General features: G+C 42.4%; 1 protein-coding gene across 1 annotated transcript in view; it reads left to right on the top strand.

Moving 5' to 3' along the window:
- Window positions 1-16,031, top strand: part of PXDN (peroxidasin) — a 117,818-nt gene that overhangs the window by 77,461 nt on the left and 24,326 nt on the right. Inside the window, exons 11-12 of the mRNA XM_040427572.1 lie at window positions 12,481-12,597; window positions 15,573-15,731. Of these exons, the coding sequence (XP_040283506.1) occupies window positions 12,481-12,597; window positions 15,573-15,731 (276 nt within the window). The remainder of the gene's footprint in view (window positions 1-12,480; window positions 12,598-15,572; window positions 15,732-16,031) is intronic.

Consider the following 16,031-nt stretch of genomic DNA (forward strand, 5'->3'; position numbering starts at 1 on the left):
ATACCACTTTGCATGTTCACCATGGATTTTGGTGAATAATGCTTCTAATTAAATGTGTACAATTTGAGGTCTGCTTAGAACTTCCATTTAACAGTTTATCATGCCACTGCTTGTATGTTGTGTTCACACTCTTCTCTCATAATCCTCTGCTGCAGGGACGTAGCTAAAGGCTCAGGACCCTAGTGCAAGAGTTCAGCTTGGGCCCCCCTTCCTCAGTGCTTTGTGGCCAGGGGCAGGGAAGCACATAGCCTTCCTGCTGCCTGAGGAAACAATTCTTGACCTAACACCTTCCTTCCAGACAGAGATGTAACTTGACCAGCATGCACTTTCCATAATACCTATGTCACCTGCGGCACAAGGGTCTTTGGGCTCCTTCAAGCTCCTGGGCTCCTACCTCTGCACCCTCTATAGCTACGCCCCTCCTCTGCTGGATCTTAACCCTTTCAAGACCCAGGGATTTTCTGCTTTTGTGTTTTTCACTCCCTGCCTTCCCCTACTTTTCCATTCACATAACCGTATGAGTGCTTATTTTTTGCGGGGACAAGCTGTAGTTTTTAAAAGCACCTTTCAATATTGCAAACAATGTAGTGGGAGGCTGGGAAAATTCCAAATGGGGTGAAATTGGGGGGAAAAAGCAATTCCGCCATAGTTTTATGGATTTTCGTGAGTGTTCCCTAGGTTGTAAAATTTAACCTGTTCCCTTCATTCTAATAATACATAAAGTAAAAAATCAACAAAATAATAGGCAAATTTGTCATTTACATTTTTATCCCTTTACAGCAGGGGTGGGGAACCTCCGGCCCACGGGACCATTTCATGTGGCCCCTGGCCCCCTGCCAGAAAATGCTAATGACCTCTTCCATTATGGAAGTGGTCATTAGCATGCGGGAGGCACAGGAAGGTGAGAACAGCACATTGCTAGCTGTACTCGTCTTCCTTGGTCGTCTTCCGGCCTCACACTGTGTCCTGACACGTACAGTGTCAGGACGTAGTGCATGTAGACGTGCACTATGACCTGACGCTGTGCGGTGTCAGGTCACAGTACAGTGCGGCAGGAAGACCACCAAGGAGGGTAAGTGAATCTGCCAAGAGACAGCGCCGTCCTGAGCTGGAGAGGTAAGTTTATTTTAAATGTCTGATTGGGGCTGCTCTGAGGCTGGGGGGGGTCTGATCTGAGGCTAGGGGTCTGATCTAAGGCTTGGGGGCCTATGGGGGGGTCTGATCGGGGCTGATCTGTGGTTTGGGGGTTCTGATCTGAGGCTAGGGTTCTGATCTGAGGATGGGGGTCTGATAAGGGGGTAAGTTATCAGCACTTAAAGTGACATTGGTCAGATTTGCAAAAAATGGCCAAGTCCTTAAAGAGGACCTTTCACCGATTATTACACTATGAACTAAGTATACAGACATGGAGAGCGGCGCCCGGGGATCTCACTGCACTTACTATTATCCCTGGGCGCCGCTCCGTTCTCCTGCTATGCCCTCCGGTATCTCCGCTCACTAAGTTATAGTAGGCGGAGATTTCAGTCCCTAAGTTATGGTAGGCGGAGTCTGCCCTTGTTCTGCTCTAGCGCTGGCCAATCGCAGCGCAGAGCTCACAGCCTGGGAGGTTATTTTCTCCCAGGCTGTGAGCTCTGCAATGCGATTGGCCAGCACTACAGAAGAACAAGGGCAGACTCCGCCTACCATAACTTAGTGAACGGAGATACCGGAGGGCATAGCAGGAGAACGGAGCGGCGCCCAGGGATAATAGTAAGTGCAGTGAGATCCCCGGGCGCCGCTCTACATGTCTGTATAGTTAGTTCATAGTGTAATAATCGGTGAAAGGTCCTCTTTAAGGTGAAATAGGGCTGAGTCCTTAAGGGGTTAAGTTGAGAATTTTGAATGGCCCCCGAACGATGTTACAAATATCCAAATGGCCCTCGCCAGCAAAAAGGTTCCCCACCCCTGCTTTACAGCGTTCACTAAATACATTTATGTTTTAAAAGGATCCTGGATTTGATTCTGACCCTGGGCATATTCAGGGTGGAGTTAAGTTCCTTCTTTTTATGCATGGTGTATGGCGACATAGCTGTCACTCACTAAGTAGGCCAACTCAGTGGACTCCTGAGTATACAAACCGGATTCCAAAAAAGTTGGGACACTATACAAATCGTGAATAAAAACTGAATGCAATGATGTGGAGGTGCCAACTTCTAATATTTTATTCAGAATAGAACATAAATCACGGAACAAAAGTTTAAACTGAGAAAATGTACCATTTTAAGGGAAAAATATGTTGAATCAGAATTTCATGGTGTCAACAAATCCCCAAAAAGTTGGGACAAGGCCATTTTCACCACTGTGTGGCATCTCCCCTTCTTCTTACAACACTCAACAGACGTCTGGGGACCGAGGAGACCAGTTTCTCAAGTTTAGAAATAGGAATGCTCTCCCATCCTTGTCTAATACAGGCCTCTAACTGTTCAATCGTCTTGGGCCTTCTTTGTTGCACCTTCCTCTTTATGATGCACCAAATGTTCTCTATAGGTGAAAGATCTGGACTGCAGACTGGCCATTTCAGTACCCGGATCCTTCTCCTACGCAGCCATGATGTTGTGATTGATGCAGAATGTGGTCTGGCATTATCTTGTTGAAAAATGCAGGGTCTTCCCTGAAAGAGATGACGTCTGGATGGGAGCATATGTTGTTCTAGAACCTGAATATATTTTTCTGCATTGATGGTGCCTTTCCAGACATGCAAGCTGCCCATGCCACATGCACTCATGCAACCCCATACCATCAGAGATGCAAGCTTCTGAACTGAGCGTTGATAACAACTTAGGTTGTCCTTGTCCTCTTTGGTCCGGATGACATGGCGTCCCAGATTTCCAAAAAGAACTTCGAATCGTGACTCGTCTGACCACAGAACAGTCTTCCATTTTGCCACACTCCATTTTAAATGATCCCTGGCCCAGTGAAAACGCCTGAGCTTGTGGATCTTGCTTAGAAATGGCTTCTTCTTTGCACTGTAGAGTTTCAGCTGGCAACGGCGGATGGCACGGTGGATTGTGTTCACTGACAATGGTTTCTGGAAGTATTCCTGAGCCCATTCTGTGATTTCCTTTACAGTAGCATTCCTGTTTGTGGTGCAGTGTCGTTTAAGGGCCCGGAGATCACGGGCATCCAGTATGGTTTTACGGCCTTGACCCTTACGCACAGAGATTGTTCCAGATTCTCTGAATCTTCGGATGATGTTATGCACAGTTGATGATGATAGATGCAAAGTCTTTGCAATTTTTCGCTGGGTAACACCTTTCTGATATTGCTCCACTATCTTTCTGCGCAACATTGTGGGAATTGGTGATCCTCTACCCATCTTGGCTTCTGAGAGACACTGCCACTCTGAGAAGCTCTTTTTATACCCAATCATGTTGCCAATTGACCTAATTAGTGTTAATTGGTCTTCCAGCTCTTCGTTATGCTCAAATTTACTTTTTCCAGCCTCTTATTGCTACTTGTCCCAACTTTTTTGGGATTTGTTGACACCGTGAAATTTTGAATCAACGTATTTTTCCTTTAAAATGATACATTTACTCGGATTAAACGTTTGATCTGTCATCTACGTTCTATTACAAATAAAATATTGACATTTGCCATCTCCACATCATTGCATTCAGTTTTTATTCACAATTTGTTTAGTGTCCCAACTTTTTTGGAATCCGGTTTGTAGTATGAACAGAGATTTAAATTAATAAATTACAATCTTTTCTCACAAAACTTATTTAGAAATTAGCTCAGCTCCTCCTGCTCTGTAACATGCTGCCTGTGGGTTGCATTTTCATGGTGACAAGTGCTCGACCAGTTTTGCCTCTTAGAAGGTGTAAACATATTTTGGCTAATAATTTTTATCTCTTTTTTGAAATGCCATGGAAATTTATAATATCGTGAAGTTTGCACAATATCAAGCTTAGCACTGCTACATCTGGAGCTCACCAGACGTAGGTCCTGTTTTGTAATTGTGCCCACTATGTAAATTTCAATATCTCGTAGTGCAGATGCTTGTAGTGTGTAACAGCTGTCCATGTCCATGTCCAGGATCTTCTGTCCCACCTAACCCTAGTCTTGTTTTCGTCAATGTCCTCCCTTCACCTTAAGGGCTTTTAATAATCAAGCTCCCACTTGGTCCAGCTGGCTCCTGTCTTCTCTTACAAATCTCCAAGACCTCCATTGGGAAATGTGCCGTCATTCTTTCTGTGTAGAAAACCTGCAGTTAATTATGAGCTGTGCATAGTTAAAACTTTCTTGAAACCCAAAAATGCAAAGCACAGATAATGGCTGATGAATGATGCTGATGGAGGTTCAAATATTATGCTCAATCTGAGCCACTCATATTTTGGAGTTTATTATTTTCATGGGTGTTTATTTTATTTTTTTCAGGTATTGGGATCACTTTAATAAATAGCGGGGCTCACACTAGTGCGCATTGGATATTGGAGGGTTCACTATCAGTTTGGGTCTCCCAATCTGCCAAAAATAAACATGTAAATACTGTAAGATAGGCACTCTTCCTTCTAGTATGTACAGGTGAAACTCGAAAAATTAGAATATCGTGCAAAGTTCATTTATTTCAGTAATGCAACTTAAAAGGTGAAACTAATATATAAGATAGACTCATTACATGCAAAGCGAGATATTTCAAGCCTTTTTGTTATAATTTTGGATGATTATGGCTCACAGCTTATGAAACCCCAAAGTCACAATCTCAGGTACCCTTTGCTCAGGGGGTACGGATTAATTAGCTGACTAGAGTGTGACACTTTGAGCCTAGAATATTGAACCGTTCATAAAATTCTGATTTTAAGTTGCATGAATGCAATTCATTTTAAGTTGCATTACTGAAATAAATGGACTTTTGCACGATATTCTAATTTTTCGAGTTTAACCTGTATGTAGGATAAAAAATGTATTATTAAAGTCAGAAAGATAAAAATATTGTATCATCAATTGTATATTACATGTGGATTTATAAATTACAACGAAAAATAAGAATATTAAAATAAATAAAAATGTAGTTAGTGATTAATTGTTATTCATAATCCATTATTCCACATGATTAAACAGTCCATAAAATATAATTCTCCAAACATGAATTCATATAAGAAAAGGGTATCGGATCCTTTATGTTGTGTTTTGTTTGCGTTTTGAATGAAAAAAAACTGTATATAGCAGATGAAAATAAAATATAAGGCCTCTTTCACACGGGCGTTGCGGGAAAATGTGCGGGTGCGTTGCGGGAACACCCGCGATTTTTCCGCGCGAGTGCAAAACATTGTAATGCGTTTTGCACTCGCGTGAGGAAAAATCGCGGGTGTTTGGTACCCAAACCCGAACTTCTTCACAGAAGTTCGGGCTTGGGATCGGTGTTCTGTAAATAGTATTATTTTCCCTTATAACATGGTTATAAGGGAAAATAATAGCATTCTGAATACAGAATGCATAGTAAAACAGCGCTGGAGGGGTTAAAAAAAAAATTAAAAATAATTTAACTCGCCTTAATCCACTTGCTCGCGTAGCCGGCATCTCCGTCTGTCTCTTTTACTGTATAGGACCTGTGGTGAGCATTAACTATAGTTCAAGGACCTGGTCATCACTCCGGTCATCACATGGTACGTCACATGATCTTTTACCATGGTGATTTACCATGGTAAAAGATCATGTGACGTACCATGTGATGACCGGAGTGACGTCATCCCAGGTCCTTGAACTATAGTTAATGCTCACCACAGGTCCTATACAGTAAAAGAGACAGACGGAGATGCCGGCTATGCGAGCAAGTGGATTAAGGTGAGTTAAATGATTTTTTATTTTTTTTTAACCCCTCCAGCGCTGTTTTACTATGCATTCTGTATTCAGAATGCTATTATTTTCCCTTATAACCATGTTATAAGGGAAAATAATAATGATCGGGTCTCCATCGTCTCCTAGCAACCGTGTGTGAAAATCGCACCGCATCCGCACTTGCTTGCGGATGCTTGCGATTTTCACGCAACCCCATTCATTTCTATGGGGCCTGCGTTACGTGAAAAACGCACAAAGAGGAGCATGCTGCGATTTTCACGCAACGCAAAAGTGATGCGTGAAAATCACCGCTCGTGTGCACAGCCCCATAGAAATGAATGGGTCGGTATTCAGTGCGGGTGCAATGCGTTCACCTCCCGCATCGCATCCGCGCGGAATACTCGCTCGTGTGAAAGGAGCCTAATAGATTAAAATGTCCCAAAAGTTGATTCAAAAAATTAAAATTCCCATAAACATGATCGATACTTGATCTTTGTAAACATGATTAGTAATAGGTCTTCATGATTGTATATTGAACAGTTCAAATATGGGAATTGGTATATTCAATGTCTCTGGAGCCAAATGATATAATTACGGTAGTCACTTAGATGTGAATAAAGCTCCGCCATGTCGATTCATTATTTGATAATGACGTCCATAGATACAAATATTACAAATATTACAGACACCGCTTGATTAAACGTTGTAAAGGATTCCACCTGCAACATATTATAGCACAAATAGAGGAATCTGGGGCTGTGCACTTACCCCTACCTCTAGGTGTCCTCTTTTGAAACACTTTTAAGTGGTATGAATGGCGCTTGGCGTTCTCCAATAAGCGCGCGTGTGAGTGGTATTTGGTATCTTCCCTTTCTACCTCCTACTGCTCACCAGGTGGATACTTTGCTCCAGGATTGATAGCCGCAGCGCTCAATAAGTGGATTAGTTTGAAAGTAGAAGTATCTTTTGTAGAAGTATCTTTCATTAGATGAAACTGTCGACATGCCAACAAAATACGTATCGTAGTGACTTACAACGCCAGACGCGTTTCGGAGCACCAGCTCCAGTGGCTGTATGTCATATGGATTACTTTGCTCATTTTTATTGTTTCATAATTGCCAAAATCTGGACTGGAATACTTTGCCAATGGGTTGACATGAAAACCCGTAAATGGATCAGACCTTCTACTTAATATTCTCATATTTATCTCTTTTTTTTCTTTTTTGTTCTTCTGTATCGATCATGTTTAAAATCATATAGTTAGAATATATAGCAAGAATGTTATTTTTTTTACAATTTTTTTTTTTTATATATGCGGTTTTGATGTGTATTTCTTTACATATGCGGTTTTTTGGGAGTACTTTTTATTATTCCCAATCATTTTATCAAGTCACATTTAAGAATAAACAATGCCTTAATGTATATTTAGACCAAAGAATGCAGAATTATATATAAAATAAATTAAAAAGATCCATATTGTTACTTTTTTCTTCTCAACCCCTTTACGTACATATATCTGAAAAGGCTATTCAAAATAATTGCTCAACTTTATAGAATCATTTGCTTGATATGGTTAACCTTCAGATGTTGAGAGGGGGGAGAGAGCCCGACGGACTCTGATGTCTCATCAGTCCTGGGCCCAGACCCCATTATCCCAAAAAACCAAAAAGTTCCATATCTGCATTTAATCCTTGTGGAATTAATGTTTCAAAGTCAAAAATTCTCCTAGGTTCGGCCCGAGACTTACTTGCAATATGATTGCCACCTCTTCAATTTCGCTGAATGCTTTCTATTGCTGTAAAAGTTAAACCCCAAGGGTCTTTGTTATGACATTCTTTGAAATGTTTTGATACAGTAGGTTTTTCAAAACCATTCCGGATATTAGTTATATGTTCTGATATTATTTATTTTATTTTTTTTAGAGTTTGTTTTGTTCTTCCTATATATTACTTATTGCAGGGGCATTGAATCATATAAATTACATTAATTGTATTACAGGTTAGAAACTCTTATTTCCCACTTATAAGAATTTTGTGTACAACGTACTAAATCCACCTTCCTAGGGCCTGCAGTTGTTTTGCAATTCCCACATCTTCCACATCTATGAAAACCTTTCAGGTTCACCTATTTAGAGATAGTCATTGTTCTGTTCTGATGCTTTATGGTTGGGGCTACTTATATTCCTATTGACGAGGCTCTAGTGTAAGTAATACTCTGAATTCTTGGTAATAAAGGCCCTATTGTTTTATCTTTAAGTAAATAATGCCAGTGTTTTTTTTATTTATTATTTTCTCCAACATTTTGTATTGAGAATTAAATGGGAGAATCATTCTCACTATTTCATCTACTAGTTTATCAGAACTTTTTGTAGTAAAAAAATGTGTCTCTATCTTTCTAACACGTTCTAAAGATGTTTGAATTACATTATGTGGATAATCTTTATTAATAAACTCACTAGTCATCTGTCTCGCTTCTTCCTCGAATTGGGCATCCAGAGTACAATTGCATTTCAAACGACAAAACTGATTAACAGGAATATTTATTAGCCACCTAGGCAAATGACAACTGGAATACAAAATATAACTATTCTTTGCTACTGGTTTCTGATGTGTATTACACATAAGTTTATTATCTTGAACTGAAATAACAAGGTCTAAAAACACTACCTGTTCTTTACTAATGTTCGGAGTGAATTTCAAATTTGTGTTACGATTCAGATATAATAAGAACTGTTCTAGTTCTTCCCTTCCCCTATCCCATATAAAGAGAATATCCTCAATGGACCGCTGCCAGAGTACCAGACCCTTCCCCAGCTGAGGCCTGATGGTATCAAACTCCCACTGCGCCATAAATAAGTTAGTGTAGCTGGAGGCGAATCTGGTACCCATGGCGGTGCCACGTATCTGGAGATAAGTCAGATGCTTCCCAAAAATAATTGAGTAAGGATATGTTGTATTCTCTCTAGTGAACGGGATCTGATCAGTCTCAAGAGTCCCTTCTCTATGTAGTATAGTGTTGAGTGCTTCTGTCCCTTGTTTGTGATCAATGACTGTGTATAGGGAACTCACATCTAATATTCCCAAAATTCAGTGAGATTGATATTGTAAATTTTCCATTACCGTAATAATTTTAGATGTATCTTTAAAGGATAACTGTCACATTTAGACCCTAATTTCAATTTTCATATACCGTATTTTTCGCCCTATAAGACGCACTTCCCCCCCCCCCCCAGAAGTGGGGGGAAAATAGCAGTGCGTCTTATGGGGCGAATACTGCTGATTTTGCAGAATTTTCAATGATACACCCGCGGCGATGCCGCGCGGCGGGTATATCAGCTGTGAGGGAGGAGGGGCTGGGGGCCGGTATCTGCTTTTATAATGACAGCGGGGCCCGTGCAGTGACTGTATTCTACTACACTGGCCCCGCTCACTGTATAACCGTATCTCTAATAGTTAATTGTTATGGGTATATAATCGCATAATCAGCGCCTGTATACTTACAAGCGCTCGGTAGGTAGCAGAGAGGAGGGAGGAGGCAGGCCGGGAGGACTGTCGCTGGCAGAGTGAGTCACTATGTCACACGCCTGCGCCGCCCACTTTATGAATGAAGCAGGCGCGTGACATAGTGACACACGCTGCCAGCGACCGTCCTCCAGGCCTGCCTCCTCCCTCCTCTCTGCTACCTACCGAGCGCTTGTAAGTATACAGGCGCTGATTATGCGATTATATACCCATAACAATTAACTATTAGAGATACGATGTAGTAGAATACAGTCACTGCACGGGCCCCGCTGTCATTATAAAAGCAGATGCAACCCCCACCCCGTGTATTGAGGGTCATTCACTACAGGGACACTTATGGAGGGGATCTGTGGATAACACATAGCATCAACGTCTGAATAGAAATGTTTAACAATGTGCCTTTGTATTTTGCAGGTTAGGGTGGGATGGGAGGGGTGGGGGGGTGGGATCGAAACTTGTTTACTACACATAGTTTGGTGTCCTTTTTGTTATTAGCCCTATGGACAGTATGTCTCTGTCATCCTTGTACGTAATGTGATAAAACGTGTATTTACACTGTAAAATGTTCAATAAAAATGATCTGATTTAAAAAAAGATATGTCATACACAGATCCCCATAACAGTGCCATCCAGAGACCCCCATGAGTGTCACCCGCAGATCCCCTATGAAACAGTGCGCCACCCGCAGATCCCCCATGAAACAGTGCGCCACCCGCAGATCCCCCATGAAACAGTGCGCCACCCGCAGATCCCCCATGAAACAGTGCGCCACCCGCAGATCCCCCATGAAACAGTGCGCCACCCGCAGATCCCCCATGAAACAGTGCGCCACCCGCAGACCACAATTAGTTCAAAACCCACCAAAAGCACACCTTTTGGTTCAAAATATTTTTTTTCTTATTTTCCTCCTCAAAAACCTAGGTGCGTCTTATGGGCCGGTGCATCTTATAGGGCGAAAAATACGGTATGTAGTTACTAATAACATGATATTCCAGAATCAGTTACTATTAGACTGACTTACCCCATATTTAATAAGATTCAGCCCTTAGCAACCAGTCTGCATAAAACTGCAATTTCACTATTCAGTTAAGATGGCCGCCACTGCCCTCCCCCTGAGGCTAATCCCGCCTGCCCTCACTAGCCAGTAACAATAGCCCCCCAAAAGTGTCAGTAACCAGAGCCCTCCCCCCATAAAGGGTTAATCTTCTGCAGCACAAAGGGGTCCTCTTACCACATGTTGCTTTCATTTATACACTGAGTAGATGGCAGATCTCCCTTCCCTGGTCTGCGCTGCTCCAACTCTGCATTCTCCAGCTCTGCTGAGTGAGGGAGCGTCTGCCAAGTGCAGGGACAGGGAGAAGTGCACACAGCCCAGGCACTGTTATCAGCTGCTGGGGAGGACCTGGCTTTAATAATTTACTTAGTCCCTGGCTGTCAGTAATCTGACCCTGCACGCTGTGTGCTCCGTCTATCAACAGAGTGTCGAGAAGGATTTTTGAGTTTGGTTCGCTGGTTCCGAAGGGTCTTAATGCAGAATTAGAAGTATTTGGTTTTTTATAATCTATGGGTTGCCTGGGACCGACGGGACATCAGGGTCAGGCTGTTTTATTCCAGCACCCTGATCTCCTCTTGCTCCCAGGCTCCATTATATCTGCCTTCAGTGAGAAAAATATCTGCTAAGAAAAAATATTTGCCAAAAAATATCTGCTGAAATTGTGTATACTAAATTAACCTGCTGATAGTTGCGGCTTGGATCCGCTTATAAATTGAATAGGGAGTATAAATGATCAAATACAGCACATGAGAGAAAAACGCAAAAGAAACGCGCATATATATTATAGCCTCCTGCTGTGCTGTATTTTGTCATATAATATATGTGATGATATTTAACACTATGCATATGTAAGTTGATTGGATCCTCACTCACTGTGTTGTCGTTATATCTGGAATCCACTAAATGTTTTATTTGAGTCTTAATTTAGACTCTAGATTTTATCTGAATTCCAATTATGAACCCTATAAAATGTTTGGAGGAGTGCAGTTCGGTAGCTACTGAGGAAGAGGCAAGTTGCCTCGAAACGCGTCTAGCGAACTACGCCCTCTCCACTTCCAATACTGGTCCGGACCTAGAGTACAGAAGAAATCTGTGGATATAAAAGAAATTTCTTGAAGTGGCCATCGTTGATAGACTCCTACTGTGGTATAGGACCTGGGCACCTGTGATACAGACTCTTGCTGTGGTGTAGGACCTGTGTACCACATGACTTTTCTATTGCACCAGCTGATCTGATCACCTGATCTGTCTATCAGGATCACCTGACTTGGACACGCCCCCCAAGCAACGGAGCCGAGCGCTCCAAACACATGTATTCAGCGTCTCGGTGATAACATCCTACTCCCTACTCTTTGGAAGGTGCCCGTGCAGAGACGTGAGTAAGCGATTCTGCTGACACACCAACGGACACTACAAACACTACGGAGTGGTCAGAGTCTCACTGAGACCATCTAATAAGCTTGGCAACTATTTATCAGACTATATCGGGCGGTCTATGAGAAGAGTGGTGCTTACCTTTGTGTTACAGATGGATACCCTTTTTTGCCACAGTTGTGGCACGTTTCAGGAGACTGTATGCATTGGAGTCCGTATATTATGAGGGCGCCAGACCTCTGAACATAGTGTCTTTTATTGAGTGATTTTTATTATTTACATTTTTATTATGTGATATCCTGTATTATTGAGTTTTAAATCGTGCATGGAGCATTATAGCCTGAATAAACATTCAAATACATTATTTTCCAGAAGGTGGTGTGCCTGCTCTTTTCCTTGCTACATTTTCTTACCTTTAACTGGGTGGGTGACCCAGTGAGCAGTGAACCCACAGTTACCCTTCCATCCAGGTGTTGAGCCTCCCTACTTTGACTTTTTTTGCTTTGTCTTTATTTGTTTGGTGATTGCTTCAAAAAATGTCTGCCCTTTGGTTTCTTATGTGCTGCTATATTGCATGAAAGCTTGACAAAAAGAAAATTAAAGCTGCAAATACAAATAAAACTGTACATCTGATTTTTGTACTGTGCCTTAATGAAGGCTCCACGTTTCATAAAAATCAAAGCGGTTACATGGGTTGTTCCTCTTTCTTTTCAGCTATCCCGCAGTTTACGGTTGTTCCACAGGATCGGAATGTTTTTGAAGGTCATACGGTGGATTTTCATTGTGAAGCACAAGGGAACCCACAGCCAGTAATTGCCTGGACCAAAGGAGGTAAAACAAAAGCTGTATTGGGAGGCAATAAGATATCTGTCATACACTCCATACTGTACACTAGAGAACCTATAGCTCACATTTTGTTTGGTTATGCCAAAAACATTGTAATGTTGTTTTTCACAAATGGCAAAGAGTGGAACGGTGAAGGTCTTGTGTTAGGTTAGATCTTTGTCATTGACCTCTATTGTCTCTTATGCATACACAATTTTATTTAATTTTTAAATTAGAGCTTTGGCATGTTTAGAAATATCATTTTCTAGTGTACATTTTTCTGTAGTAAACCGGTTGATAGGTTCCAGTCTAGGTGGTTGATGTGTCCAGACGAGAACCTGTTTGCCGCAAAGCCTTCCTATTACTATTTTTCCTTTTTGCTCTCCTAGCAAGTAATGTCAAGTATGATTGCCTGTATATATATATTTAGTGTACTTACACTGCTTACATTAACCAGATTTTCCAATGAGAACGTCTTGCTTTTGTTAGGTAACAGAACTGTATAAAGGGTCTACAAGAAAACGAGCTGCTAAAGCAGGGATGCTCAACCTGCAGCCCTCCAGCTGTTGCAAAACTACAATTCCCAGCATGCCTGGATAGCTTACAGCTATCAGCCTACAGCAGGGCATGGTGGGAGTTGTAGTTTTTCAACAGCTGGAGGGCCGCAGGTTGAGCAATCCCTGTGCTAAAGTCAGAGTGATCTAAATTCGGAGACCCTGAAGTAAAAGAATGCAAACTGTTTGTACAGAATCTGGAGCGCAGCCCATGTGTACCAGTCTGCACCTTCCACTTGAGCACAATTGATTTATTACGTTTCATTTCTTTAAGTAGATGATGTTGCAAAAAAAAACAGATAGGGCGGCCCCTTCAGATGCCAGCACTTTTTTTTTTACCCATGGCGTTCCGGTTTGTGTCCCCTGCTGTTTTTGGCGTCTCATATGTTAATTTAGAGTATCGGAAGGAGGAGGCGGGTGGTTTTCTCAATGGGCGTCTCCTTCTTCCTGGCTGTAGTGCAGTCCAATCACAGCGGAGAGCGTCACAGCCAGGGAGAAGGTGAGCTGTTTTTTCTCCTTGGCTGTAACACACTCTGCTGCAAATGGACCGCACTACGGCCAGGAAGAAGGAGATGCCCATTGAGAAACCAGGACATCTCCTCCTCCCTGTACCGATACTCTAAATTTAACATATGAGGTGCCAAAAACAGCAGGGGACACAGCGCTGGAACAGAGGGATATTTTAGAGAAAAATAAAAGTGCTGGCATCTGTACGGGCCGCCCTATCTGGTAAGCATACCAGTTTGTAACCCATAATCCCATGAAAGGTACTATTTAAGTAATCCCCTCTCCATGTGAACAGAGTATAGTTGTGTATGCAGTCACACAGATGAATGTTGGATTTTATAAAGATTTATACAACATTTAGGCAGTACATTGTGCAGCGTATGAATACAATTTCAATTTCTTTCAAGAGAGGAGATGAATTATCAGTTAACTGAGGGATTAGGTTACGTGCTGCCCATGAAAGTCTAGTCAGAGATGCTGCTGACTCTAGTATGTTTTCTTTCTCACTAGAGTGCTGGATTTGTAGCTATACTACTAAGTATTGCTGTCCCTTATGCTACTGCTGCTTCTTAGAATTTGCTACAGAGAGAGGCTAGCGGCTAGTTTCCTGCTCCCTCTTCCCCATCTCCTCTCCTTAGACTTCTGTGGGTGACTGTAACCTGATCTGTTGGTGAAGCTGAAAAGCTGTCTCCAGGAAACTGATTTTACCAGTGAAGTGATAAGTACAGTGATGGGGGATATGGGGGAGCTGCTCAAACCCCAAACACTGTAGCGTGTTTCTCATTGGGCGAGCAGTCCCACCGCATGTGGACCGCAGCAAACGACCATCCCGAGCAATTAATTGCGTACAAAAGGAGGTCGCCAAGCGTCGGTCCACATGCTCCACAAAAGCAATCCTACACATCCTCCTTTGTATGCATTAATTGCTCGGGATGGTCGTTTGCTGCGGTCCACATGCGGTGGGAACTGCTCCCCCCAATGAGAAACACGCTCAGTGTTTGGGGTTGAGCAGCTCCCCCCATATCTCCACGATAATTTTCCTGTGGTTCACATGCGGGTGGGGACTGCTCGCCCAATGAGAACACGCTACAGTGTTTGGGGTTTGAGCAGCTCCCCCATATCTGCCTCGATATTTCTGTGGTTCACATGCGGTGGGACTGCTCGCCCAATGAGAAACACGTACAGTGTTTGGGGGTGCGCTTGAGCAGTTTCCCCCATATTGGCCACTGCCAATTCTGTGGTTTTGTTTTATATGTATTGAATGTGCCTTCATCTGGCAATTGAACATTCCTTTGCACCTGAAAACCTCCATCACACGGTCTGATATGGGTGTGGCTTACAGTCTGGCTTTGTTCACATTGCACTGGCTGTCCTGCTAGGCGGTTGTGTGGAAGTTTGGCTGTGAGCTGGATTACATCACCTTCAGACCGTGTTCACACCACAGTTAGCGTAGTGGTAGGACCCCGTGCCATGCTGAGTGACCGTGACGTGGTGCATGATGAGCTCTGATATTTTCCTGACAGGAATATATTGGCAAAAGTCTCAGCTTTTAATATCTGCTTGTATGACCAGCTAGTATAGTCAGTGGCATATCCTTTTGGTGCATTTTCTTCAGTGATTTATATAAAGTTCGGTACGAACCCGAACTTTACAGTTTGGGTTCGCTCAACCCTAGTAACAACATATATATCCTATCTGAGATCATGTATAGCCCTGCTAATTAAAACAGACCACATCTATCTCTTTGATCCATTGTCTCCTTCTTGCTGGAAATGACTCTCAGAATATTACAGTGCATTTCAGTTTACGACTGAGCCGTGTCCTTTTATTTTTCTATAATGTCCTAATCCTTTTGAGATTAATGTGGAATAAACTTTCCCGAGACGGTGTTTATTGGATAATGACTGTGTTCCTTGTTAGGAAACCAGCTGTCTGCTGACAGAAGACATCAAATCTTGGCGTCTGGGACCTTACGGATACTTCGTGTTGCTCTACATGACCAAGGACAGTACGAGTGTCAGGCTGTGAATATTGTGGGATCTAAAAGTACCTCAGCACAGTTGACTGTACAAGCCAGAGGTAAGGAGCGCTACCAAGGACCAGGCTGATGGACTCTGACCGCTCTGGTAGTGTTAGCGGCCTGCATTGTGCCAGTACAGAAAATGTTTTGTGGAGTTCAGTACATCTGTAAACTTAGTGTGGTGTGTGGATTTTGGTTATTACTTTGGACCGTTGAATGGTCTTTTTTTTTTTTTTTCTTTTTTTTTTTTCTGCTGTGCATGTGGTAAATTATGGAAGTTCTATTCACTGACCCGCAGCAAGTACCTTTATCTTTTTGTGTCTGACTAGAAAAGGTTGAAATATTATAGTTTGCCCGAT

This window comes from Bufo bufo, chromosome 4, assembly GCF_905171765.1.
Source record: "Bufo bufo chromosome 4, aBufBuf1.1, whole genome shotgun sequence".
NCBI classification, from domain to species: domain Eukaryota; kingdom Metazoa; phylum Chordata; class Amphibia; order Anura; family Bufonidae; genus Bufo; species Bufo bufo.